Source organism: Oncorhynchus masou, chromosome 22 (genome assembly GCF_036934945.1).
Source record: "Oncorhynchus masou masou isolate Uvic2021 chromosome 22, UVic_Omas_1.1, whole genome shotgun sequence".
Classification (NCBI taxonomy): Eukaryota; Metazoa; Chordata; class Actinopteri; order Salmoniformes; family Salmonidae; genus Oncorhynchus; species Oncorhynchus masou.
Genome location: NC_088233.1, coordinates 42,637,063 through 42,662,771, shown reverse-complemented (window position 1 = coordinate 42,662,771; position 25,709 = coordinate 42,637,063). Strand labels below are relative to the sequence as shown.

The 25,709-nt window shown below is 42.9% G+C and overlaps 1 protein-coding gene and 1 long non-coding RNA gene across 3 annotated transcripts in view; both read right to left on the bottom strand.

Annotated features, from left to right (window-relative positions):
• Positions 1-10,947: 10,947 nt before the first annotated feature.
• LOC135509531 (uncharacterized) lies at positions 10,948-14,211 on the bottom strand. Its single transcript, XR_010450944.1, has 2 exons — positions 14,040-14,211; positions 10,948-13,939 (listed from the first exon to the last, which is right to left on the bottom strand). It is a non-coding gene; the product is annotated as an uncharacterized LOC135509531 (long non-coding RNA).
• A 1,656-nt stretch (positions 14,212-15,867) lies between these two features.
• Positions 15,868-25,709, bottom strand: part of LOC135509530 (protein Wnt-7b-like) — a 34,734-nt gene continuing 24,892 nt past the window's right edge. For both annotated transcript variants that reach the window (XM_064930266.1, XM_064930265.1), the window contains exons 3-4: positions 24,273-24,544; positions 15,868-18,035 (exon numbers count right to left, since the gene is read on the bottom strand). In XM_064930266.1, the coding sequence (XP_064786338.1) occupies positions 17,556-18,035; positions 24,273-24,544 (752 nt within the window). In that variant the 3' untranslated portion in view covers positions 15,868-17,555. The remainder of the gene's footprint in view (positions 18,036-24,272; positions 24,545-25,709) is intronic.

Below are 25,709 nucleotides of genomic sequence, written 5' to 3'. Positions count from 1 at the left end.
AGATTTTTGGGGTGCATAATGGCCCTGAGCGTGATTGTATCATTTTGACTCGGTGTAGAGTAAAACACTCAACCACAACCAACATTATCATATTTCCCAACATTATCATATTTCCCAACATCTACTGTAGGTTGAGTAATGAATGTGTTTTTGCATATACATTGATTGATTGATCTTATGCTACACAAAGATAAATAACATCTTTTTTTCTCAACTTATCAAATTTGTTAGTAGTTGGACTTATTCAACCCGTTACTGAGACGGTTGTTCCAGATGGTTTAGATTGATAAATGAGACTATCTGCTCTGCCGAGGCAGTCTTTCTGAATCCAGGTTGTGGGGGGTTAATAAGCCCCCCATGGAGGCACTTGCACTGAACACACCTACCAACCGTTTGTGAGTGCTCTGTGTCCAGGTTGGTCTGTGCCCTGTTTGCTTCCTCTGTCTTCTAGCCTTAATGTCAAATTGCTGCTGTTCCAACAAAGGCCTATGGACAAACCTTCCACTACTCCTGCTCCCTCTCCATCCCTTTCCGCCTTCCTCCGTCTACACTTATCCTTCTCACAGATCCAGGAACCATTCATCACCACATCAGATGAGGCAATGAGGAAGGACCAAATCTCTAGACCTATGCTCGGAGTGAGCAGGCTACTGGGGAGTACCATCACTGACCTCCGGGTCTTGTGCTTCCAGGTGTCTGCTCGATCCTCAGGTTGTCCTTCCTTCCATCTGCAGATCCAACTCTAGTCCTGTCCCCAGCATCAGATCCAGTTCCAGTATCAGACCCAGTCACAGCACCAGAACATCCGAAGAGGCACGGAGGAGGGTCCAACACCAGACCTTCACCCGAAACAAGCGGACCACAGGGGAGTGCAACATTTGACCACGTCTTCCTCCCCTCTGTAGATCCAGCAACAGTCCACCACCAGACCCCCAGACGAGGTGTGAAAGAGGGACCAAAAATCACACCCACATCTTCACCCGGAGCGAGCAGGTCACAGAGAAGTACCACAATTGACCTCTGGGTCTAAGACTCCGTTGTATTTCTGCTTGCTCCTCAGGTTGTCTTTCCTACCCTCTACAGACTCATATCCCAACTTAGCACCTGCAGCAGCCCCAGTTCCCGGTTCCTGTTATTTGTTTTGAATAACATTTATATTATATTATACATTTTGTTATACTTTTTCTCAGGTTGGAGGACTGGTGCTGGATCCCCAGCACCAACCCTTGACTTCCAGTCCCAGTCCAGTCCCAGTCCCAGTCCCAGTCCCAGTCCCAGTCCCAGCACAATTTCCAGTCCAGGTCCCAACAGAAGTACCAACCCAGGTTTTTCCGGTCCAAGCCACAACACCAGCACCAACCTTGAACACAGCACCGAATTCCGTTTCCTTTCAGCCACTGCCAGCCCAGCCCAGCTCAGCCCAGCCCAGCCCAGCCCAGCCCAGACCCCACCCCTCCCCCAACACAAAGGCACATTGTGGACTAACTAACTAACTGACTGATTGACTGATGCAATGGACTGACAGATTGTTCGGATTATTTTTTTGATTAGTTGATTGCCTTTACTTTGCTTTTGTTTGATTGGATAACCATTTGTTTTACCTAATTTGAATTGATTACTTATTGTTTGAATTGTTTATTTTCGGAATTTAAACTTAATGATGGATTGAATTTTAACTTGTTGAACATTTTAAATTGTAACGAATTTTGAAAAAAAACAAAAAAATAGAATTACACAGCAGAATAGAATTACACAGCACTTTGCAAGCCGCTTCATGTGACTTGATGGCCTGATGTGGCCTGTAAACCAGGAGTTTACTAAAACCACTGTGTTAGGGTATAACTAGGCCCTCAAAGAAAGGCCTTATGATATATGTAATGTATTCGGTAATTAGTTACTTTTTAAAGGCTAATAAGGCTGGTGGAACCATTCATAGAGGGTTCTAGAAAGGACCCTTCAAAGATATTAAGGTTCTTAGTGGGGTTCGGGACGATACCAGTATTGCGACACACGTTAGTATCATGTTAAGGAATCAAAACATCATTACGTTGTCATCCGGAGTCACATGTATTTATTTTCCAAGCTATAGCACAAACTATTTTATATTCAAAGGGTTCTACAAAGAGTTCTACCTAGCACCAAAAAGGGGTCCCCTATGACAACAAACCGAAGAACCCTATATGGTTCTACTTAGCGTCCTTTTTTTCTAAGACTGTATGGCCATCACTACCCTGTAGATTGGGGTTTGCAGTCTAGCTAATTCTGTATTCAGTTGTGAAATGAGGGGTTAAGTTCTCCATTCCAACCTTGATATTGAGGCTCGATCCATCTGCCAAAGCTTGGTCTGAATGTAAGAAGTGTCTGGGCTCACGGTTTGTTTTGCTTCTGCATCCAGCCTGTAATCGGAGTAATTTATACCCTTTTCTACCCCTGTAATTAACAGGCTTCCTAATACTTCACCTCATACTATACAGTACGTGGGTCATTCCACCAATTTGGTGTCTTTTGAGAAGTGTAACTTGGTCAAACAAAACTTTTGATTTCACATAATTTTAACATTCTGTCATAAATAGCACGTTCAACTTAATAAAAATCATGTTTTCCCATCTCATACATTTAAAAAAAAGTGTAAGTGCCTATTAAGAGCAAATATAGTAACAGGGTTGACAACTTCATCTTAAATCGGCCATAAATCGCGTTGTGACAGGGGGAATGGAAGCTTGTTGTGTGCAACAGGGAGCGACAATTGAATGCAAGCTTCACCAAAATATTGAAACTGTTCAATCATTTCTAGCCTTTCTATCTATGGGTAATAGAGATGACGTGTTGTGCTCGACTCGCTCAGTTTTCCACCACAAAACATCAGGAAATGGGCAAAAAAAAGTTAAACCAGCTCACCTACTTTGCACTATAATTTTTAGAAAAATATTTAAAAATAGTTTCACCTTAAACGAGAGTTCAGTTCACGTAACGGTGTTGACCTTCAAATGAGGGACAGACATAAATTAACCACTAATCACGAAATTATCTTCAGGAAGGACTTTGGAAAGCAAACAAAATAACTAGGGCTTTACAATGATGGTGAGAACTTGGTGAAATGTTGGTGTTAAGTGGGGTAAAATCACAGAGGGTGCATGGAGGGTAATGTCAAAATGTTGGTGTTAAGTGGGGTAAAATCACAGAGGGTGCATGGAGGGTAATGTCAAAATGTTGGTGTTAAGTGTGGTAAAATCACAGAGGGTGCATGGAGGGTAATGTCAAAATGCTAATTGTTTGCCAGTCTTTATTCATACAAAAAAATGGTTTATTGAATTCTCCTTGTGGTCTATATTAAAGGGCACTTCATTTAATACAAGAGGCTTTTTTTAAATTCAATATTGGTGCACAATTTATATTTAAAATATCAAAGGGGTGAAAAAGGCACTCTTTTCGTGGAATGACCGACATACAGAACGTTTAACTGTCCCACATGTCAGCACAACAGGAGCTATTGAGATGGCAGCTTCAAACTGAAAACACAAGGAGGTTGCCATAGTGAGAGTCATCACTCACACACTACTCTAACCACCTCCATTTCGCGGCAGTGTTTTTGTATTCTGGCCAAATCAGGGCACGTTTCTTGGAGGAAGCCAAAAGGGAAGTCTAATGTATATCATTCATAAATGTGAGTAGTAGGAATATGATTAAAAGTAGGAGGCTTAGGTTTCATTCAGTCTATTGATGTTTGAGTCAATCGCAGCACAAATATGTGTTTGAAGAGTCAAGACAGAATATTCTACAGAACCATTTGATCAACACTGTAAATGTCTTTGGAACTACCAGTACTTTCTGAAATAGTTTGAACTATGTTCAGAAGACTCCTCACCTCTTTCCTAGCCTTCTCTGATGAAGGCAGCACACTAGGAAACCTGGCCACAGACAGACAGACCTCTGTCCGTCCAGGCTGAGGAGTTCTATCCATGCTGTCATCCATCTGGAGATGAGAACCACACTGCCGCCTCCCCCACCGCCCGGTAGACAGGCTTCCCAGGTCACGTCTCAGCGAGCACGCGTTGTATGGTCGACCAGTCGGCCCTCTGGTCAGGCACCACGCCCTGCCTACAACCACTGTCTGACAGCTCCCCTCTCAAACCAACCTGGACTCATCGGAAAAGCCTGGCTAGAGCCAACCAGGCAGATGCTGGGCAGGGGACAGGACAGACAGGGCCTGGGCTGCCTGGCTGGTTGTGTCTGACTGGGCCTGCCTCTGAGCCCCATCATCCTGTCCACATAGTTATCCACATGGCCCAGGGAGCAGGCTTTTATGGCCGGGGTGATGAGAGGTAAAGCTGTGGGTCGCAGGGCAGCCCAGCTAGGCAGGGAGCAGTGAACTAACTGGCTGGGAGTTAAAAATGGATTTTACTGCTGCTGCAGAGACCTAATGGCACTTCCCAATGAGGTCTAATGCGTTTATGTATTCGTGGATTCGGTTTTATTGCAATTCGGCTCAATAAAACAGAGAAACGTAAGGGCAGAAGTTTTCTTTGGAAAGATGATACATACATGTAAAAACCAGAAGATATTAAAATTAGAAACACATTAGTTTTCCCTTGCTTTTCAGCCTCAAGCCGCTAATTGAACAAACATATCCGACAACTGGTAAGGTGATTTTAAAATGATTTTAAAATGAACACATAGCCATGCATTGAAAGACGACTCATCTCCAAGTCAAAAGCATCGGCACGACTTTGAAAGTCAATTAGTCTGTCAACTCAAAGAGTTTATGATATTTATTTTCACAAATGGCTTAAAGCCCCACATTGTATTTTCCGTGTTGTTGTCAGGACGACTCGTAACAAAGGAGTTGATTAACACTCCAGAATAATGCATTACCTTGGTTTACATTTCCATCTGCATGTGTGTGTGTGTGTGTGTGTGTGTGCACGTGTGTGCATGTGTGTGATGATGTGCCACAGGGTGGTGAAAACGTAATGTAGATGGGGATGCAAGGACGCCAACACAACACCAGGAGATTTAACCAAAAAATAAATACATAAATGAAAAAAAGAACACTACAGATACGTGAGCAATGTCCAAGCCAACGCCAAACAAAGGATATAAATGGTTACACTATTTTATCATTAGTTCTTAGGGTCAACAATGACTTGTACCATAGTATCAACTCAGAGTGTCTTATGAAATGCTGATTGTTGGCCTGTTTAGGCAAACTCTATTTTATTTTATTATTGGTTGTGATTTTAAAACCAATAAATACAAATCATTTTTTTCAAGTCTAAACAAACAGTCAAATTAGACAGTCAAATGAATTTGCCCCCCCGACTCAACCTTGTGTATCTCTTTGACCAAACAGCATCTATTGCTAAGCTGTCAGAGCACCACAAGTGGAGACCGCTGGAGAGTGTGCATCTTCATTTGACTTCAAACAGTGGCAGAAAGCCATGTGTACTGGATGTTTTGTGGCACAAGATTGAAGGAAATATGTATTATATGGAGGATGTGAAATAGTTCATTGTGAGTTCACCCATCACCGGGTGACTTGCCAGAGCAATCCAGAAACATTCCCTTCTTATTCCCTTCTTGTGTGAGTCTTGAGTGGGCGAGGGATGTGTGCAGGGGGGGGGGGGCATCAGATCACATACTGTATCGCAGGATCTGATTTGTGTCCAGTTCATGTTATCTGTGCCCCAGAATCTCATTCAAGTAGTCTGTTTGGTCAGGTTTCACTGATCAGTGAAGTTACATTTTAAGACACAATATAAACAAGTTAACACATAGGTATTAGGCCTTTCTTGAGCATTAAGGTTTGTCCTCTCCAGGCTGTACAGGCAAGTACAGAATCCCACCTCTGTAGCAACCAGGCAGGGCAGGGCACAGCAGAGCTTGGCAAAGCAGTGTCTACTGTACCAGAGCGAACGAGAGCTGTCTGCCTGCAGAGAGGAGAGCCTTAAACAAAGACACGTGTTGCCAGAAGATGTCAGCAGCCTGTTCCTCAGCAGTGTGTAACTCGATCCCCCCCCCACACACACACACTCATCCACGGAGGGCAGAGAGGGGGAGGCGGCTGGGGGAGGGAGTTGGGGTTCAACGCTGTGATCAAAGGCCCAGCGATGGACCAAAGGGCTCTGTTAGATCATCAGTACGACCTCTGCGCATCCGTCAGGCATTAGGGTTCTGGATTGCGGCTAGAAGTGGACGGGTTGGTGAGGTTGGGCTGGGGGGAGGGGCGGAGGGATTTTGGGGGTGAATAGGACCAGCATAGACAAGAGGGGGGAAACTGGGTGGAGGAGGAGTGGGGGGACTGGATTACAACCCAACCATCCTTTTACTTCTCCAAAACCACATGACGCTCATGTCCAATGCCCTACATATTCAAAGGCATGTACTCCAGCCCGCTCCAACCCTGTGACACAGATGGAGACCGAAATATACAAGCGCCGGGCGGCGACCGGTCTCTCTGATGTTTCCATCGGTGTGGTGTGCTCTGGTGACAGAAAGAGTTAGCCATCAATCTTCTGAAGATAGAGATAGACAAGTCCACTCGTATTTTACTTTCATACGGAACAACGCCAACTGGCTGAAAGCAGACAACGGTTTGACTCCGAACGATGTCTCTGTTATCCAAAAAAGTACTGACGGCAAGGGAATCATGTAGTATAGTGAGTCAGTTGTCCCGTCACCCAGGATGAGAGTTGAATGGTGAGATGACACAACCTCCATTGTATACTGTGGGCTTATATGCCGTGGTAACCTCATGCTGAACTGTGCAGGGGGTTAAACAGTTATTTCCAAGTTAGTGACCCAGATCAGTAGCTTCGTCTGTAATCCCCACCTCCGCCGTTATTCTTTCCACAGACAGGCCAGTCAGACCCATAAAGAAGGAGGATGCTCAGTACTGGAGTTTACCCATCTCGCTACACAAGCTCCCAGTTACTCCAACCCAGCACCAGCACGAGGCAACGGCATGTAGCGCTGTCATATACAATGTTTTGTAAATCAATTCCTTAATCAGTGTTTAATACAATACACTTAAACTGTATCTGAGTTCTAGTTTAAACATTGCCAAAAGTGCCTCATTGAAATGAATGTAAAGTCAGATGTCTTTTCAATGTCGGCAGATCATTTTTTTTGCTTGTTGACAACATCTCGCATGCTGTGAGAGCTAACCAAAATGTAGAAAATTTAAATATTTTCCAAATGTCCAGGGATTTGGGCTGTGGGGTATCGAGTTCTGTGGTCTCAGCTGTGTAGCACATTGATGTTGTTTTATCAATTCAGAACAGATCACTCAGAGCATGGCGTTCTGGGCCATTTTCTGGTTTGGACTTGGTTTGTAAATGCTAGAAAACACAGCATTGCTTCTTTCTTTCCTTCCTTCCTTCCTTCCTTCCTTCCTTCCTTCCTTCCTTCCTTCCTTCCTTCCTTCCTTCCTTCCTTCCTTCCTTCCTTCCTTCTTTCTGTCTCTCTTTCTGGTTCCGTTTTATTCTAGCATTATTACCTTTGACAAAATGGTGTTTTGTTTTCTGGTGTTTTACATACCTGTTACTGGTCAAACAGTCACTGGTGAGTTCCAAAGCATTTTGTCCTCTATTTCTTTTGAGGAGGGTGGGCTTGGGGTTTAGAGGAGGGGGGCAGTTTAAATGGATGTGCTATGAAAAGGGTTGTGAAGGGTCTCTCTGAGTTTTCCCTAGGTGGAGTCTGCTTTTAGAACCCCGACCTCACTTCATGAAAACAAAACGCGAGGAAGGAAATATCCTCAAGGAGAAGCCGTGGCCTAGCCAACCACTGGACACCGAGCCGCGCTGCACAAAGCGCGTGTGGGCTGTCCTCGAACTCTCCCCACCAATGTCTCCATGTAGAAACCCACTTCCCTAAGGGATGTGTCTGTCTGTTCCGCACAGACACACACACTAACACACATATACCGACACTCATGCATATCGACACTAAGAGATACAGACTGTAGATACAGTCACACTTTCCCCTCTCTCTTTCATCCCTCCTCTCGCTTTCTTATTCCCTCTTCTGAAGTTTAGAATGTACTGCTCTCCTATTTTATTTCTCCTCTTCTCTCTCTTTCATTTTTTCGCTTTCTCCCTCTCTCTCTCTCTCTCTCTCTCTCACACACACACACACACACACACACACACACACACACACACACACACACACACACACACACACACACACACACACACACACACACACACACACACACACACACACACACACACACACACACACACACACACACACACACACACACACACACACACACACACACACACACCCCTTCTGCTCAGCCTGGGGTTAGACCCATCCTGTCATGTAAGAGCGCTGATGTTGTCCTTACTGTAGCTGTGGGGCCTGACTGAGGGCGTCACAGCATAAGTATTAACCTCGCTCGTATTTTACAAGCACCGCTTACCGCCCCTGTCCAACATAAACAGGTGTGCTGGCCAAATTGGGCGTCATTACTCCCTAGGCTAATGTCTCGTCTCCACAAATACAGTACATATAACTTTCACTTTCACAATATCTACCAATCTGAAATTATTTACAGTTTCAGTTACATATAGTTATTAAACATCCATTATTTAACATATTCCCCCTGAAACATATGAGTAAATCCTGTTGCATTTGTATGCAATATATCAATGAATTACACATTCATGTTAACATTCTAGAGTTTTGTTCAGACTGTTATTCAATCACAAAGCCCCACCTCGTGTTTTTGTTAGTCTCAACAAGGCAATGATTATTCAGGACGAATATTCTATTCATTGATATTGGTTGACCACTTCCTGCAATTATGCATGTAGGGATGTAGCCTTCTGAACACCAGTATTGTGTGGTGAAGTTTGTACTCAAGAAGACTACATATACTGTGGTACGTGGTACTGTTGAATAAATGCAGGTCATTGAAATCTCTTTGAGGGAGAATCCAAGGTAAATCCCATAAATGAAGACTACACCAGTAGATCAATGTAGTAAGACGCAGGGTAGGGGGGGTTGGTTGTCAGGTATGTTTGAGAAGTCTCTGACTGGGGTCTGACGATATGATCCTGGCTTCGCCATGCGCTCTATGATGTCACTTAGGCCTCTGCCTTTGAATAGCCATGTGTTCCTCGCCACTAATATCAAACAGATGATGTGAAACCTCAAAATGACGGTCTTTCAATAAGACGAGCAGTCATAACAATGTAAAAGAACTGATGAGAAACACCGTTCTAACCGAACAGCAGATGAAAGACCACGTTGATTTTAGAACTGTTGCAATCTTGGTTGCACTCAAATAGGTACCTTTTTCCCTGTTGATTCCAGTTATCGCAAGTAGACTTCATGAGTTTTGGTGTGTTCTTCGATCACATAATAGGACAACATGCATTTTAGAGCTGAAAAACATTTTTTGAGCTAATGGTGATCCTTGGACTTCAGCTGATTTACCTTTCTTACAGAAACACTGAGGTCAAACTAAGCTCACAATCAAATTGCATGGCATGCTGTAAAACTTCCCAAATCATTGTTACAGTGTGCCATCATACCAGGACGGAGGGGTTTAGCAGCACGGTAGTGCCTTCAGACTCTCTTATGAGCTCATCCAAAGCCAACATGTTCCTCGAATAACAAACAAGACAGGGAAGAATGCCTTAGAATGATACATCACTCTAGGGAATTTTACATATGTCCTCTATGTGTCTCCCAGGCACACTGTAATTGATGTGCAGTGTCTGGAAGACAACAGTCCTTCCTTTCTTCTCCCTGGTACCCTGGATAATCTCAAACGTCAACTCCAACGACTCCTTGATTTTAACCCCCCTCCTGGTTTTGAGGTAATTTATTTTTCGCCACCCTCTCCTCTCTCCCTCGCTGCAGCTGTGTCTTATCTATAAGGGCCGGGTCTCTGATCCAAAGGTTCTCTTCTGTTTCACTGAAGTTACAAATGACTGGGTGGAGTCAGATCCCCTGAGCCAAGCTAGAGGAATCTATAGTGCTTTTGTGAATTCAGAAATGTTAAAGGAAAAGACAGGACACCCTGGCATCTAGACTGGTGTTTTTCCGGGAGTTCTGTGTGAGGCAGGACCGCCTAGTGTGTCTTTGTTACCTCTTTAGTGGCCACCCCGTATCTATTCTACATAGGGCCTCCCTGAGGCCTGAGCTGGTCTGATACTTGAAGCTGACAGTTGGTTCATGTGCCTCTGGCTCAGGCCCATTAGACCATAGGTGGTAACGGTGCCCCATTTCCAGCAGCAGTGAATCAGGATGTTTGTCAGCTGAAGGAGGATAACGCTGCAGTGTCAATCTGCGGAGGCACTTCATTTGGCATTGAGCAGCAAAGACTTTCAGAGAAAAGGAGCGAAAACATTCCCTCGTTTTGATCAGGACCTCACGAGGGTGGGCATCCAGCTTCCTGTCCTCTCTTCATCCTCTCTTTGCTCTGTGGCATCTGACTGGGTTCAAATGAGACTTGGCAGCCTTTTGGGCTCTTATGCTCTTTAGACTCAGAGTGCATCCCAAATGGCAACCTATTCCCTATAAAGTGCACTACTTTCGACCAGGCCCCATGGGAAATAGGGTGCCATTTGGGACACATATTCCGCCATCTTTGAGTTAAAGGATCCGCTTCTCTTGCCAAAATGGTGTACATCGGATCGGACCTCCCCCACTTGTTTGTCCCCTCTCTAAACGCTTAATCATGACCATAGATGTGGGCTGGTTACAGATACATGGGAGCAGATACAACCAGTGTCCATTCTCACTTGTTTCAATGGCTGTGTTACTTTGCAACTCTCTCTCCCCCGGCCGGTCCCTGATTTGGAAAAGCAGACACGTCGCGCTTTCCCAGTGTGAATTAGACCAGATGCATTAGCTTGCAGAATATAACCCAATGAGCTAATGATTCTGTCAACTAAACAATAGCTGCTTTACAAGAAGGCACGCACACAGCAGTCTGTTTATCTATCTCATATTTGTTTAATGTTTTTCAGAAACAAATGGGTTTATTTTTCTCCACCAAGGGTATAGTATGGGGAGCGTATGTGGTTCCGGTCCCCAGGGTTTCAGACAACTAACAAAACACATCTTACTTCTGCTCTGCTGCTCGGCTGTTATGCTTTTCACATACAGGAGAACGAGTGGGAGCGCCCACCAAATGAATAAAGTAGCATGGCTCTTTTCACAGAATGGAGCGCCCTTTTATAAAAAGATCTGAATCAAAATGACGTTTAACACACAGCAACCATTGATACTTTTCACATCATGAAAAAAAAAAAATTTATATATATATATATATGAGATTTGTTTTCAATAAAATGTACTTTTGAAAAACAACTGATCATTCTGGAGTATATTTTGTACAGAGGTCAAAATATTCCACTGTTCTGTAATAGACTTATTCATAAATATTGTCTTTATATCAATTTATCCATAATATGTACAAATAAAGGTGGACCCTTGTCTGTTCCAAAGCAGTAGATATAAATATAGCACATGTAAAATATACCATAAAACTCAACAACAACCATGGAAATATTGATTATGACTCACAATCATGTATAACAAATAGTCATGTTGACACCATTTTTATGTATTGGATTTAAATAGTTTTTTGTATCTGAATTTTCTGGTAAGTTCGTTTTTTATCTCAATTTGGCCCAAGTAAATGTCATGTTTATTTTTGTTATGTCTGGGATAACTGACGGGCCGCTCCCAGATGGTGAGGGTAGGCAGCAACACATTCGTCACGCTGACCGTCAACAAATGGCACCTCAGGGGTGCGTGCTTAGTCCCCTCCTGTACTCTCTGTTCACCCACGACTGCGTGGCCGTGCACGACTCCAACATCATCAGTAGGTTTGCTGACTACACAGCGGTGGTAAGCCTGATAACCGAATACGATGAGAGCCTAAAGGGAGGAGGTCAGTGACCTGTCAGTGTGGTGCCACGACAACAACCTCTCCCTCAACGCAAGATGAAGGAGCTGATCGTGGACTACAGGAAGCAAAGGGTCGAACATGCCTCCATCCACATCGACGTGGCTGTAGTGGAGCGGGTGGAGAACTTCAAGTTCCTCGGTGTCCACATCAGTAAGGAATGAACATGGTACACACACATCAACACAGTCGTGAAGAAAGCACGACAACGCCTCTTCCCTCTCAGGAGGCTGAAAAGATTCCTCAAAAAGTTCTACACCTGCACCATCGAGAGCATCTTGACTGGCTGCATCACCGCTTGGTATGGAAACTGCTTGGCATCCGATCGCAAGGCGCTACAGAGGGTAGGGCTTAGTACACCACAGAGGCTGAACTCCCTGCCATCCAGGACCTCTATACCAGGAAGTGTCAGAGGAAGGCCCTAAAAAATGGTTGATTTTCCAGCTACCCAAATCATAGACTGTTCCCTCTACAACCGCACAACAAGTAGTACCGTCTGGAACCAACAGGACCCAAAACAGCTTCTACCCACAAGCCATAAGACTGCTAAATAGTTGGTTAAATAGTTAACCAATAAGCTTCCCGGACTATCTGCATTGAACCCTTTTTGCACTAACTCATTGTACTCATCACATATGCTGCTGCTACTGTTTATTATCTATCCTGTTGCCTAGTCACTTTATCCCTACCTATATGTACATATCTACCTCATTTACCTCGTACCATTGCACATTGACTCGGTACTGGTATCCTGTGTATAGAGCCAAGTTATCGTTACTCAATTTTTATTAATTCCTTGTGATATTTTTCTATTATTTCACTCTGTATTGTTGGGAAGGGCCTCTAAGCAAGCGTTGCACTGTTAGTTTACACCTGTTGCTTACAAAGCATGTGACAAAATCTATTTAATTTGATAATTAATTTGTTATATCAAGTTCTCAATTTTAAATGCAACATTCATCCAAATTACTCCATCAATCTGTAAATGGATATTTAGAAAATGACATAACCATTTTCAGTTCCTCAAATGCTAATTTCAAGCTGGGCTAAGTAGACAAACCCAAGTCTGGGTGACTGACTTTCAGAGTCCATATTAGAATCCATTCAACATTCAAATTAACCATCAACAACCAACAAGGGAACTAACAAGTACCAACAAGGGAACTAACACGTACCAACAAATGAATTGGTTCAAAGACGAGTGGGCTATTAGTTTTTTATCTTACTTTTTGATCTGATCTTAAGTGGATTTGACTATTAACTATTAGAGGACACAAGAATTTCAGTTCATGAAAAGACAACACAGATGTGATTCACACCAATCTCTCTCCTCCACAGAGCTGCTACCCTTGACCCAATGTTGTACTTCCTTAACAGTATCCCCACACTCTCTCTCACTTGCTGTTTCCGACTGCACATGCACAACCTTGTTCCATCCATCTAGAAAAACACACCCACAAAAGAATGACACTCGTTTGTGTCCAAAAAGCAAGAGGGAAAATGAGGCATTTCTTATTCAGCACAGGTCATTTGCATGGAGCTCCAATTTCACATTTGTGGTCCTGTGTGGCTCACTTGGTAGAGAGTGGTGCTTGCACCGCCAGGGTTGTGGGTTCAATTTCCAGGGCACCCATACGTCTGCACGCATGACTGTAAAGTAACTTTTGAAAAAAGTGTCTGCTTAAATGGCCTATAGTATTTAGTGACTCTGGGGGCCAATGCTGCCAACACAGAGAGTATGGCGAGGGTTCAGAGAGTTGAGGTAATCACTGTACAGGTACTCCATCAACATGTAAAGGCATCCATAACACTTGAAATGTACTTATTGATATCAATAATCAGTGTTGTGTAATTGTGAGTTACATGTGGTTCAACTAGTAATAACCTACATTTTTGAGTAGCTTTGTGGTAGTTCATCTAAATCTAGATAGTGTTTTCAGCAGTTCATTACTCTCTTTTGCCACGCTACCTACTGGAACTCCTACACACTACTTTCTTTTGCCACGCTACCTACTGGAACTCCTGGAACTCCTACACTACTTTCTTTTGCCACGCTACCTACTGGAACTACCTTTTACACACTGGAACTTTCTTTCTTTTGCCACGCTACCTACTGGAACTCCTACACACTACTTTCTTTTGCCATGCTACCTACTGGAACTCCTACACACTACTTTCTTTTGCCACGCTACCTACTGGAACTCCTACACACTACTTTCTTTTGCCACGCTACCTACTGGAACTCCTACACACTACTTTCTTTTGCCACGCTACCTACTGGAACTCCTTGCTACCTACTGGAACTCCTACACACTACTTTCTTTTGCCACGCTACCTACTGGAACTCCTACACACTACTTTCTTTTGCCATGCTACCTACTGGAACTCCTACACACTACTTTTTTCTGTTGCAAAAATGAAATCAAATACGTGTGAAGTAGGCAACCATTTCCTTTCTTTTTCGGCATCAGATCTGCCTAATTCTCCCATGAAACATATAGTTAGTGTTTAATAGTTTAAATTACACTGTTAACATCTGACGGCAGAGAGAACCGTTCTTGCAATTTGTATTCTATGACACTTCCAAGATTTAGTTATGATCATTTCTCACAAAGCCGTTTGGATGTCGTGAACTACTTTTTCAAAGTAACTTTAGTTAAGTAAACTATATGTTTTTTAAGGGTAGCTTAACTTCTTCCAGTGTGAAGTAATTGGTAGATTGGTAAACTACATTTTTAGAGTAGCTACCCTAACACTATCAATTATAGGCATTTCGCTACCCGCCATAACATCTGCTAAATATATGTATGTGACCAATAACATTTGATTTGATTTTGATTTAATAGTATCTCATATCAAATTGTGATATATTGACTACAGCAGGCATACAGTCAAGAACATGTGCAACAAATGGTGACTGGGTTAGACCGATTATTTTATGATAGAGTGAGAAGATGTGGCTTTACGGGCTGCTCTGACAATCCAAGACAGACAACCCCAATTACCCAGAAAAGGCAACACAATAACTCCCTATGAAGCTTTAGAAACCCCAAAGACTCTCTTCCACTCGCTGCACACATGTGACTGACTGACTCAGCGATGGGCCGCGAGAGATAATTGACTTTTGTTTTGTGCGCACCATAATCAAGACAGACGAACCACAGATTATTATGAACATGTGATGTGTACAAAATAATGTCAAAGTCAGCAAGCTGGTTGATTTATTTATGATATTTAATGATTTACGCTTCCTTCGCAACGCCAATAGCCATATTCACGGTGGTTGGAACTTCTGAATAAGGGACATTTTTTATATCGACAATGGCGGCTTAAAATCTCTCCATACAATGGCCAGACATATTAAAATGTGTTCCATTGCAGGGAGTCAGAGCCCAAATAACAAGCCCTTTGGATATTTGGTGGAACAGTTGTCATGGGCAACTGAGATGAGCACTGACACGCAATAATATTTTAAACCACTTTGCACTTGGCCCAAACAATATATGGTCTTCTGTCATAAAAGTTTGAGATAGCTCTCTGGATATTGTAGAGAACTTAAATATGGCAAAGTAAACAATTGACACCAGTTATGTTAATCAGTAACTTCAGCATTAGTCGTTCTAATATGTGGGTGCAGCGATGAGAAACTATTTGAGAGATAAATCGGATCATTTTCACACGTTTATCCCCTTGTTTGTGAGTTTATACTGTATCCTGAAATAGTAAAAGGCTGCAGTGGTTTTAATCAATATTAGAACACATACTCATTTGATAAACTTTCACGTCTAGGCGACATTAAATAGTTTGCTTTAGTCAGCAGACTATCCGGTTAATTAAACTACTATTGTATTTGAGTTGCACCAACATTGATACCATCATTGAAAACGACGAAAACACTACATTTACATCGTCACTACAATAAAACAGCACCTTTCACCTAAATTGTAACGTTTATTATTCACTGTGCACACAATGACAGATCTGTCTATCTCATGAAAAACCAAGAAAATGAAACAAGAAAGACACTGACCTGTCTGAGAAGTAAACCTCGCGTCGTCATGGTCTCAAATCAGCAGAAAAACAAAGGGTCTCATATCAACATATGACGCTTAAACACACCGAAAATAGAGGAGGAGCTGTATGATCGATTATGATAAAGGGCCAAAATGATGTGTTCTGGTGTTTTACGTCGCTGAAACCTGATGTAACCGGACACTTTTGTATAGCATAACAGCAACCAATGAATACAGATGAGAATGAGATCACAGCTCTGTATGCAGTGAATGAATGAAGCCATTGGCTGACGCCTTGCATTTCCTCTCGAGACCAGCAGACTTCACTCACTTTGATTCTCAGTCTTGTTTTTCTTTGCAATGCATTTCAAAAGCTGAGTCAAATTGGAGTTTATATGATTTTCATTGGAGGCATATCTCGACAACACATGCGGCAACATGTCAATATCACGTTAAATGAATTGAGCAAGGATGTTTGCGGTTAAGAAAGGAGTGCTCTTTCTACTGTCTTTGCTTGAAAATGCAACATAACCCAGGCAGGATGTGGGCCGACCATCTGGTTCATAAATGACTGCAAACAAAAGCTTGATACAGCAGAATAGAACCAACGTGATTGATTCTACTTGTAAAATACACTTTAATGTTGATTTTTGTTGTTGTTGTAGTCAACACACCAATAGCAATGGAACCATTTTAGAAAAAAGGGGGATTGATAGTGGGATGGGTACCATTTTCTAAAAGACACGCATAATCTTCAGTCAGAGTTCTCTAAAAAAAAAGTATTTTTTACACTTAGTACAAAAAAGACATTTCTACCCGTTAGTGCTTTGTTTTAAGATACTATAACATAAATAAACCATTTATTTTCAGTGTTCAAACAGACAGTTCCAGTGTGACTGGAAAACGGACATTCTCTGTTCCAGTTGGCAGCAGAGGGCTTACTATAGAGACTCAGCTTTCGGTGCGCCCCAAGGCACCACGCTAACACAGCGTTCTTCATGTCTACACAACTCCAAAAAGAAAACACCTCCTGTTTGTGGGCTAAAATATTCACCTCTGCTCTCTCCCTCTGTGGAAAAACAAAAGAAAACTCCAAAGAGTTCTTACTAGAAGACTTTTAGATGACTCTTTCCCAGAGTCTCATCCCTCAACAGTTACTGTCAATTTCTACCACATCTCCAGTCTCTTTCTGGTCCATTTAGAAGCCATTCCGGGAAATAAAGATCTACAAATCCCAGAGTGCAATGCACAGTTCCCGTCCAGGCACTATTTGTTTCCTGTAGTCCCAACTTTTAGTCACTTTGAATACATCACTACATGAGCACACATTATTTTGTCTCAGTCGGTCAAAGATTTGGGGTAGTATTATTACCTATTGATATTTAGCCTTTACTTTCTTAAAAAGCAAATTTTGATTCTGCTGTGCAAAACGATGCCATGAAGAGCTGACATGAAAAATTCCATTCCTTTTTTATTGTAAAGTCTTTCATTGTTCCTGTTCCAAGACATGTCCATTTATCTTTCCTCTGGGGGTCTTCCTCCTCATCCAACTAGTCCTGCTACGCCCCTCCCCATCATAGTACCGTACTGTAGGTCCGTTATGACAAACCCCTTTATTTGCAGGTAAACACCTCCGTCCTCTCGCTGCACGTGTTGCACTTGACAAAGCAGCACCACTGGAACTTACAGTTGCACTGCCACACTTTGGTGTACTGGTGCGTGTTGTAACCCCGGCCGCAGCACATGAGGTCGCAGCCGTCCGTGTGGGGCGAGGTGCGGTTACACAGCCTCCCCTGGGTACCCACGCTCCCCGTGGCCGCGTCCTCCTCGCAGTAGTTGGGCGACCTCTCAATGTAGACGAGGTCGGTCTCCATGGGCTTGCGGAAGCCCTGGGTCTTCTTCACCTTGAGGAAGGTGGGCTGGCGTAGTCGGCTGGCCCGGACCACTTCCACATGAACCGCCTCGTTGTACTTGTCCTTCAGGATATAGCCGATCTCTCTGAACTTGGGCAAGGTCGTCCAGCAGGTCTTGGTAGTGCAGGAGCCCGACACTCCGTGACACTTACACTCCAACTTCATCCGCTCTTCCAGGACCTGCATGGACACACAGGAAGAGATCGATGTAAGAGGTTACATGGCGTTACAAGACATTACATTGCATTCCTGTGGCAGGCCCAGCGTTAAAATACTGGAATGGCCTGACTAGGGTGGAAACAGAAACCAAGGCCAGGGTGAAGAGGTTCCTAGCTCTTCTGCTAAATTAATGATGGAAAAACAGTCAACAGAAGGTCAGTGAGAAAAGATGGTCCTTGGTATAATATCATTTTAAGATCAGAGTCTGTAATAAAAGACCAGGCTGTTCTCAAATGTTGTTGAACCACCGCACCTTTATCCACACCAAAACTCCTAATTAATTACCTCTTGAGCCAACAAATGGATACTATTTTAGTGTGTTTGGCAATAACTACAGTGCCTTTCAAAAGTATTCACCCCCTTGGGATTTTTCCTATTTTGTTGCATTACAACCTGTCATTTAAATGGATTTCTATCTGGATATCATGTAATGGACAAAATAGTCAAAATTGGTAAGAAAAAAATAAGAAACTTGTTTTTTTTTAAAACCCCAAAATAAAAAACTGAAAAATGGTGCGTGCATATGTATTCACCCCCTTTGCTATGAAGCCCCTAAATAAGATCTGGTGCAACCAATTACCTTCTGTCATATAATTAGTTAAATAAAGTCCACCTGTGTGCAATCTAAGTGTCACATGATCTGTCACATGATCTCATTATATATATACCTATATATATACCTATTCTGAAAAGCCCCAGAGTCTGCAACACCACTAAGCAAGAAGCACCACCAAGCAAGCAGCACCATGAAGACCAAGGAGCTCTCCAAAGAGGTCAGGGACAAAGTTGTGGAGAAGAACAGATCAGGGTTGGGTTATAAAAAAAGATTAGGAACTTTGAACATCCCACAGAGCACCATTAAATCCATTATTAATCATTTGAAAGAATATGTCACCACAACAAACCTGCAAAGAGTGGGCCGCCCACCAAAACTCACAGACCAGGCAAGGAGGCATTAATCAGAGAGGCAACAAAGAGACCAAAGATAACCCTGAAAGAGCTGCAAAGCTCCACAGTAGAGATTTTAATATCTGTCCTTAGGACCACTTTAAGCCGTACACTCCACAGAGCTGGACTTTATAGAAGAGTGTCCAGAAAAAAAGATATTGCTTAAAGAAAAAAATTAAGCAAACACGTTCGGTGTTCGCCAAAAGGCATGTGGGAGACTCCCCAAACATATGGAAGGTGGTACTTTGGTCAGATGAGACTAAAATTGAGCTTTTTGGCAATCTAGGAAAACGCTATGTCTGGCGCAAACCCAACACCTCTCATCACCTCGAGAACACTATCCCCACAGTGAAGCATGGTGGTGGCAGCATAATGTTGTGGGGATGTTTTTCATCGGCAGGGACTGGGAAACTGGTCAGAATTGAAGGAATTATGGATGATGCTAAATACAGGGAAATCCTTGAGGGAACCCTTTACCAGTCTTCCAAAGATTTGAAACTGGGACGGAGGTTCACCTTCCAGCAGGACAATGACCCGAAGCATACTGCTAAAGCAACACTAGAGTGGTTCAAGGGGAAACATTTAAATGTCTTGGAATGGTCTAGTCAAAGCTCAGACCTAATTCCAATTGAGACTCTGTGGTATAACTTAAAGATTGCTGAACAACAGCGGAACCCATCTAACTTGAAGGTGCTGGAGCAGTTTTGCCTTTTAATGGGCAAAAATCCCAGTGGCTAGATGTGCCAAGAGACATAGCCCCAAAAAACTTGCAGCTGTAATTGCTGAGAAAGGTGGCTCTACAAAGTATTGATTTTTTTTTTGGGGGGGTGAATAGTTGAAGTTTTCTTATTTCTGGTTTGTTTCACAGTAAAAAATAGGTTGTATCTTCAAAGTGGTAGGCATATTATGTAAATCCTAATGATAAAAATCCCGCAAAGATCTATTTTAATTCCAGGTTGTAAGGCAACAAAATAGGAAAAATGCCAAGGGGGGTGAATACTTTCGCAAGCCACTGTACTGACCTCCCAAACACAGTCGTCTAATGCAAGGTGAAATGTGACAGGATTCTGTCCAACAATCCTCCATTGGGCTTGGTAAAAGTATGAGAAAATGTAATGATACTTACAAAATGCTTTACAGCCTCCCTTGACATTTTTAAAAGGACATACTCAGATAGTAATCATACTTGAATACTTGAAACCATCAAGTTTAAACATCTCTCCTTATAAGAGTTTACTTAATATTCTTTAAATAAAAGTCTGGGAACATACCACACTGTTGCATGGCCAAAAAAGACAACTGTTGTCTATGTTGTATTTGCAGCACTGTTTGGATGGCATGTTTCTATGGATGCTGGTATTTCTCTGATATAACGTCAGCTTCACAGTTCACACCAGTGCTTTCCTAGTTTGTTTTCTCTTCAGTGTTACATATACATATTTTAGAGAAAGACCAAGAGACAATCTGAGTGAAGAGGACATATTTATTTGAGTTCAATATTGGGTCTATTAATGAATAACCAAGAGTTGGCAGCAGATGGTTGGTAAATGCCCTCTTTGTTTGGAGGGTGTCCCTGTAAGTGGAAACGGATGTCCACAATGACAGATCTGTGGAATTCCAAATACATTTGTTTGGAAGTATTTTACTTAATATTGTGTTATAGAATGGGGAGTTTTGTTTTATCTGAATTCACAATTGTTGTTTGTTCTGTGCGTTGTGCCACATCCACTTATGTCTGTTGCAAAAATGAAATCAAATACGTGTGAAGTAGGCAACCATTTCCTTTCTTTTTCGGCATCAGATCTGCCTAATTCTCCCGTGAAACAAATAGTTAGTGTTTAATAGTTTAAATTACACTGTTAACATCTGACGGCAGAGAGAACCGTTCTTACAATTTGTATTCTATGACACTTCCAAGATTTAGTTATGATAATTTCTCACAAAGCCGTTTGGATGTCGTGAACTACTTTTTCAAAGTAACTTTAGTTAAGTAAACTATATGTTTCTTTAAGGGTAGCTTCTTCCAGTGTGAAGTAATTGGTAGATTGGTAAACTACATTTTTAGAGTAGCTACCCTAACACTATCAATTATAGGCATTTCGCTACACCCGCCATAACATCTGCTAAATATGTGTATGTGACCAATAACATTTGATTTGATTTTGATTTAATAGTATCTCATATCAAATTGTGATATATTGACTACAGCAGGCATACAGTCAAGAACATGTGCAACAAATGGTGACTGGGTTAGACCGATTATTTTATGATAGAGTGAGAAGATGTGGGTCAAACATTTGCATCCTGGCTAAGCGTAGAACAGGGGTGTCAAAACAATTTGGCCCCGAGGGGCCGTATTCGGTCTTCAACGAGGTCTGGAGGGCCGCACTGAAAATATGTTATATTCCCTCGCCATCAAAATCTGAAGAAATTGTTCTATATCTATAGTTTTTAAAAATGTTCTATTGTCCCTGACTGTCTTGCTTTCATTTAGGTGATTATTAGTGAACTGGACACAGTCCAGAAACTGTATGAATGTAGGTCCATTATCATTACTACACAAATTTGAGTTGGTTTTAGTTATTTTAAAATATATTGAGTTTGTTTTCCACCACCAATTTTTTTTTCAAAACAATATGTATTTTTTCAATATATTTCATTAACTTAAACCACCCCCTGGCTAGATAAGACCCCCTCACGGGCCGTAGAGCGAGGAAAAATGTGATTTCTGGTAATATTCTACCATGTAATTATCCCTACCTTCCTGAACACCACATCAAAAGCAGAGGAAAATAAATCTAAATCTCATATAACCATACACCATTACACTTGAGTTAAATGTGGATCATTCGGCTATTTTATTTGTTGCAGACATCCTCGACAGATGACCATTAACTGTTTGCATCTGGATCACGCTGTACACTGGGAGCATGGTTTGGTTTATTATGTAAAGAAGCATGGTGTTTAAATGAACAAGCTCGATGCATGAAGTACTGGATGTCGCAATTAAACAGATCCTCCAAACCAACACTTCAAAGTCTCTTATCTTGAATCAAAACACTCTTAAATGTTCAAATAGCAGACATATCTCTTAGAAACTGAATCCTTTTCGAAATGCACTAGTGCTGGTTAATTTCCCCTACCCCACGCCCTCACCACGCTCATCTTCAGCTCCAACATGTGGCACACAGTGTAGTAGAGAACTCCTACTAAAATGCCTAATCCTAGGGCATCTGGGAAATATTGTGTGGTGTCCACAGCAGTTTAGTGTCAGGAATGAGACAATCCTTGTTCTACAACAGGCTTCCAGTAACCTACTGTAGTACTGCGTTCCACCACTACAGTACAAACTGTATTTTGTAGAGAATAGAGAGGGTAAAGTCATGGAGAAATAAGAGACAGTGGCTCTTGTATGAGACATGGAATACATAAACACTTCTGTAGTAGTCTTAACATGACTCTTTCAACCTAATTTGGCGCTTCTACTTGTAAGAACCAAGCATGTATTTGTTGTATAAGATGTTCCGTTTTGTTGGCAGGGCATTTTTCCAGAGCAGTTTTTTTTTTCCAGGCACGATGCCTTGCCAGCAGTAGTCATCGTTTCTATCAGACACTCACAGACACTTCTATCAGACACGTTGTACGCTGAGTTATCGATTAATACATGCCGTTAGACTCTTACTCTTGATACGGTGTTTGATTTGAAATCCCTCATTAGTAGATATTTGATTGAAAGAGAGGGGAGAAGGTACAAGATTTGAGGGTCAACCAAGAATCTCATCACACATGGTGATTCAGTATGAGGATTTCCAAAAACATACTGGCGGCACAAACCACAATGATTGTCTATGTGAAACAGACTGACTGAATGGTTGGAAACATTTACTTTACAGTGTGTCCGTCAAACCTCTTGTCTGCTACCAATTAGTCAGATATGACCAGATTTCCTCGAAAAGAATCTGGTCAAACTTCCAGAGAGACTAAATAATTCCATGGGTTTGTCTGTATTTATTTGGGATTTACAGAACTGGAGCCGACAGTGTTTGTGTCGGAATGTTCTAGATGCAAAGCGATCTTTGTAGTGGTAGAGTAGTAGACTCTCAAACTTGTTAGACACCAGAGTATTTCGTTAAATGGTCTAGGGCCAGCTTCAATCAAACCCCAAACACTTAAAGAAAAGGACATTATTCCTGTGCTGTGAAAATGCAGCCATTCAAACTGGAAATATGTTTAGTTGAGTTTCCCTCTTGTCTCGTTAATCAACAGACTGCACTAGAAAAAGTCATTTTCCCCCCACAACTCCAGTTTCCACAGCGTGTGTTTGATTGAATCCCATCATCCATACCAAACCTCTGCCAGGCCTAACTCAGACTCAGACAGGTCACCTGACCGCGATCCCCTCACATCAGTCTGCCTGCGTTAACTCCACCATTGTCGCTGTGCTTTCAGAAACAGAATGGGTGCAGTGAAATAGCAGTGCTGTGTTTTTGGTACGGCTGAGAGAACTGCAATAATATCCTGTTCCTGACTTTACACTTCATAATTCCATGAAAGGGCTGGATGGAGGGCCATGGCAGGACTCCATCTGGCAGCTGGCGGTCGGCCGCACTCCGCTTCCCTAGCAAGCAGCGAGCACACGATAAAACCCTGAACTTATTAATTAGATCCATTTGTCACCAGAATGCCAGAGAAGCACAGGCAGGCAGTCAGGCTCTCTCGCTCTTTCTTTCTTTCTTTCTTTCTTTCTTTTGCTCTCTCTCTCTCTCGCTCTCTCCCTCTGTCATCTTTTATGTCATTTTTGCGCTCTCTCACTCCTTTCTACATCTCTCTCTCACTTCATTTTTCTCTGTTGTTCACTATCCCTCCCTCCCTCCCTCCCTCCCTCCCTCCCTCCCTCCCTCCCTCCCTCCCTCCCTCCCTCCCTCCCTCCCTCCCTCTGTTATGGTTCATGTTGTTCTGTGTTCTGAGATGACTAATAGCAAACAAACATGGCCCAAGTGTGCCAGATCACTCCTAAGAAAAATATACCCCATTATGGTAGGGAAAAAAACAGTAATTGAGCTAAAGCAAAACAAGCTGCTGAGAGGCTAACTGGGACTTGTCAATCAGCACGTCACCCAATCAGGGGTTCCCGCCACCAGTCTGTAGGTTTCCACTCTTTCTCAGGCCTAGGGTGTTTACACATGGATGCATGCGCACAGACACCAAACTAAAAAGACAAAGATGCATTTCTTCTATGCGAGTGTTTACCTTTCTCCCTGCCTCATTGTTGTGGAGGTTCATCAGCCGGCGCGTGGTCTTCTTGATCTCGCGGGCGTCTACGAACCTCCTGGAGAACTCCACGCCGTACTTGATGTCCGCCGAGCAGCCTCCCCACTTCCAGCCCTCCTCCTGATTATAGTAACCCTGCTTCTCCCGGTCGCAGCCACACTGGCTCAGGTTGCCCTGGCTACATGCCGCCGTGATGGCGTGGGCTACGCCGGCGGCCGTGATAGCGTACGTGAATGCAGCCTCCCGGCTACCTGAGAAGAGGAGACGGGAGAGAGAGTAAGGTCGTTAAATAGTTGTAGAACTACAACGATGACAACTGAACACTATAGAAGCTGGTGTGAACTGTGACCTCGTTGCTCCCGTTTTTATTCTATTCCCACTTGATCTAGACACGGAAATCCGGCATAACCCTCCAGGCAAGACCTCCCCTGCGTCCCTCCCTCCTTCCCCTCCTGCACCTTAGTAACTTGGTCACAGTGCAGACCACAAAGTCCTTAAGCACAGCCTCCAAGTATGCGGTGCTGTGATTCCAGGCAGAGTGGAGAGAGGAGAGTACTGTAGCTAGGTGCTGTCCAAAGTGCTGAATTCCTCTCCTCGAGCACCTTGTACTGCTGCCCACATTACTACAGCTGTGGTCTGCAGGTCTGCCTGGCTGCTTAGTGCACTTACTTTCCTTTTCTTGGCTATCTCTCTCTCTCTCTGTCTGTAGTAGCCTGGCAGCAAAGGTTTCCCTCTCTGGCATTCTCTCTGTTCGACAGTACAGTTTGCAGTGGTTAGGATTTCAGTATTGCTGGTAAAGGCTAAGGCCATGTACGCATGAGGTCAGAGGACAATCAACAGGCAAAAGTGACACATGTAGTCTTTCCTCCAATGAGTTATTGTTCAGGGCCGTCAACACAGATGTTGTGTTCTACCATCCCTTTTCAAGTATGCATCCCTTAGTGCTGTCCCATGGTCAGTAGGCAGTGCCTTTAAAAGACTGCTGTTCTAAAAGACTGCTGCTCTAAAAGGGTCCGTGGGCACTGTGCTGTCACTGCCAGTGACCCAGGTGTCCCCTGAGCCGTCCTTAATGTGAGCGAGAGTAGAGAGGATCTGCGCTTCAAAGAGAGAGGGCGGAAGGAGAACAAACGCTACTGGTGACTAACCGGTGTGTTTTAGTGGGCCTCTAAGCATTTATGAGGGGGAGTGGGGGGGGATCTTTTCTTCTTTAAAAAAAAAACTAACTTGGCTGCTCCTGTTTCTTTTACGTAACATATTTTGCCTGTAACGTCACAGCAAGCACACTGTAGAACTCATGGTTGTGTTTCCATCTTACTCTAACGTTTCTTCTGTTTCATGTGAATACTATTAGTCAAGTATTTCAGATATCAAGGAGATTTTATGATCGGTCCGGTATGCTTTCCGCTGTCTGGTCCA